Genomic DNA, 2,694 nt, shown 5'->3' with positions numbered 1-2,694 from the left:
GGGTTCAATTCCCGCCTCAAGCGACTGTGTGGAGTTTGCACATTCTCCCCGTGTCTGCGGGGGTTTCCTCCGGGTGCTCCGGTTTCCTCTCACAGTCCAAAAATGTGCAGGTTAGGTGAATTGGCCATGCTAAATTGCCCATAGCGTTAGGTGCAGGGGTAAACGAAGGGGAATGGGTCTAGGTGGGTTGCGCTTTGGAGGGTCGGTGTGGACTTGTTGGGCCGAAGGGCCTGTTTCCACACTGTAAGTAATCTAATCTAATCTAATCTAAAAGAAATCTGGTTGGCATGGATGAGTTGGACCAAAGGATCTGTTTACAAGCTGTATGACTGTTTAGGGATTTACAGCAGAGGGAACTAAGACTGAAGATCAGCTGTATGTGGCAGAACAGGCTGGGATGGTCTTTTGGAACAAAACTGGTGAGCAGGATAAGGTATTAACTTAAACACTGCCTGGTTGTGCAGATAAGTAGGTGTGAATAGGCATGAAACCCTTGATGACTGAGTATGATGCACTGAAGGAACAGGTACTGGCAGGGTGCTGCAGTCCTCTGTCCATCTGCAACTAGGCCGACGCCTGTAGCAACTGATGGCTTGTCAGCCACACACTGAGGTCAAAGGTGATTTTGTTGCTCTGCAGTGCTTTGTGGTTGCTACGTTGTTATGATGTATGATGAAGGCACTGGCCATGGATAACACCCAGTGAGTACAACTGGCAGAGATGGCAATGTGGCTCACCCAGTTGCAAAGAGACCTTGGGTGCAGGTTCATTGTTCCTTGGAGGTGGAGTCACAGGTACACAGGGTAGTGAAGGAGGTCTATGGTACGCTTGTCTTTATTGGCCAGTGCTTTGAAGAAAGGAGGTGTTAGCTTGTGTTGCAGTTTACAGGACATTGGTTAGGCCACCTTTGGAATACTGTACACAATGCTGGTTGCCCATCTATAGGAGGCAAGGATGCTGTAAAACTTGAAAGGTTTCAGAAAAGAGTTACAAGGATGTTGGCAGGGTTGGGGGTGTTTGAGTTATACGGAGACCTTGAATAGGCTGGGGCTGTTTTCCCTGGAGTGTCGGTGGTTGCGATTAATAAAATCATGAGAGGCATGGATCGGATGAACAGCCAAGGTTTTTTTTTCCCAGGGCTTAGGTTTTAAGGTTAAAGGGGACAGATGTAAAAGGATCGTAAGGGGCAACGTTTTCACGCAGAGTGGTACGTGTATGGAACGAGGAAGTGGTGGAGGCTGGTACAATTGCAACACTTAAAAAGGCATCTAGATGGGTTTATGAATAGGAAGGGTTTAGAAGGATATGGACCAAATGCTGGCAAGTGGAATAGATTAGTTTAGGATATCTGACTGGGTTGGACTGTAGGATCTATTTCCGTGCTGTAAAACTTGCTGACTGTATGACTCTACACAGTCAGATTCATCTTCAGCAGTTGCACCTTCTCTTGGGCTTCAGAGCAAGTGTTTCTTGAATATTTTCCTTAATTCTGATCTGTACTGTGTCTTTACCTGATTGTTCCACTTCTGTTCTCTGCAGACTTCCCTACTTTGTCATCATATTTTGATCCTTAATTTTTTTCCCATAGGAAAAGCGATTTGTCCTCTGAGCTTCTTCAACCATTCAGTTGGATATGACTGACCTGCAACATTACCCATCTTGCCCAGCCCCTCACATGCATCATTTCAAACTGGTATTCATGAAGCGTCAATTGCTGTCTGCAGAAGAGAGTTCCAAATATGTACCACCCTTTATGTGTTGACAGGTTTACTCATTTCAATCCTGAAAAATCTAGCGATAATTTTTAGACTGCTTTCCATTCTGCACTCCACAAGCAACAGAAATAGTTTCTCTCTGTCCGTTCAAGATAATATCAAATTAATCAGCCACTTCACTCTTTGACCTTCAAAATGTGAAGGAGAACAAGTCTCGTGTGCTCATTCTTTCCTCAGCTCCACTGTGAAAGTCAAATCTCTGCTGAACTCCCTCCCAGTCCAGTATATCCTTCCTCAGGTGTGGTGCCCGGATCTGCACACATTACTCCAGCCAAGGATTTGTCCAGCTAAAGTATGACTTATACTCTCTTCTATTCTGGACCTTTTGACGTTAAAGGTGAGCCTTGCATTCGCGTTTCCTGGACCCACGAGCTGTTTACTGGACACGCCCCATCCTCTGTGGAGCTTGACAGTTTCTCGCTTTTCGAGATCAAAGGGTTCGGGTACATAAGTCTTTGAATTTTGCTTCACGTATCAACAGGGTGATTAAAAAGGCATTTAGTATGGTTCCCTTCATTGCTGAGTCCTTTGAATATAGGAATTGATAAGTCACGTTGAAGGTTGTACAGGACACTGGTGAGGTTTCTTCTGAAATACTGTGACTCATTCTGGTCGCTCAGATACAGGAACAGAATGAAGCAAGTGAGGGTTTGGAAGAGAGTTACCAGGATGTTGCTGGCAATGGAGGGTCTGAGTTACAAAGCAAGGTTGGATAGGCTGGGACTTTTTTCACTGGATAAAAAAGGTAAAAACAATGACTGCAGATGCTGGAAACCAGGTTCTAGATTAGATTGGTGCTGGAAAAGCAGAGCAGTTCAGACAGCATCCGAGGAGCAGGAAAATCGACGTTTCAGGCAAAAGCCCTTCATCAGGAATCGAGGCAGAGTGCCTGCAGGGTGGAGAGATAAATGAGAGGAGG

At 45.5% G+C, this 2,694-nt stretch overlaps 1 protein-coding gene across 3 annotated transcripts in view; it reads left to right on the top strand.

Moving 5' to 3' along the window:
• Positions 1–2,694, top strand: part of LOC122543167 (cGMP-dependent protein kinase 1-like) — a 96,128-nt gene that overhangs the window by 26,472 nt on the left and 66,962 nt on the right. Inside the window, exon 1 of one of the 3 annotated variants that reach the window (XM_043681577.1) lies at positions 1,944–2,112. The exons of the other annotated variants lie outside the window; for them this stretch is intronic. Within the exon in view, the coding sequence (XP_043537512.1) occupies positions 2,070–2,112 (43 nt within the window). The 5' untranslated portion in view covers positions 1,944–2,069. Of the gene's footprint in view, positions 1–1,943; positions 2,113–2,694 lie in introns of those variants that run through there. 3 annotated transcript variants of the gene reach the window in all.

The sequence above is a fragment of the Chiloscyllium plagiosum genome, chromosome 42 (assembly GCF_004010195.1).
Source record: "Chiloscyllium plagiosum isolate BGI_BamShark_2017 chromosome 42, ASM401019v2, whole genome shotgun sequence".
NCBI classification, from domain to species: Eukaryota; Metazoa; Chordata; class Chondrichthyes; order Orectolobiformes; family Hemiscylliidae; genus Chiloscyllium; species Chiloscyllium plagiosum.
Note: the sequence above shows the minus strand (reverse complement) of the source record. Positions and strands in the feature narration are given on the sequence as shown.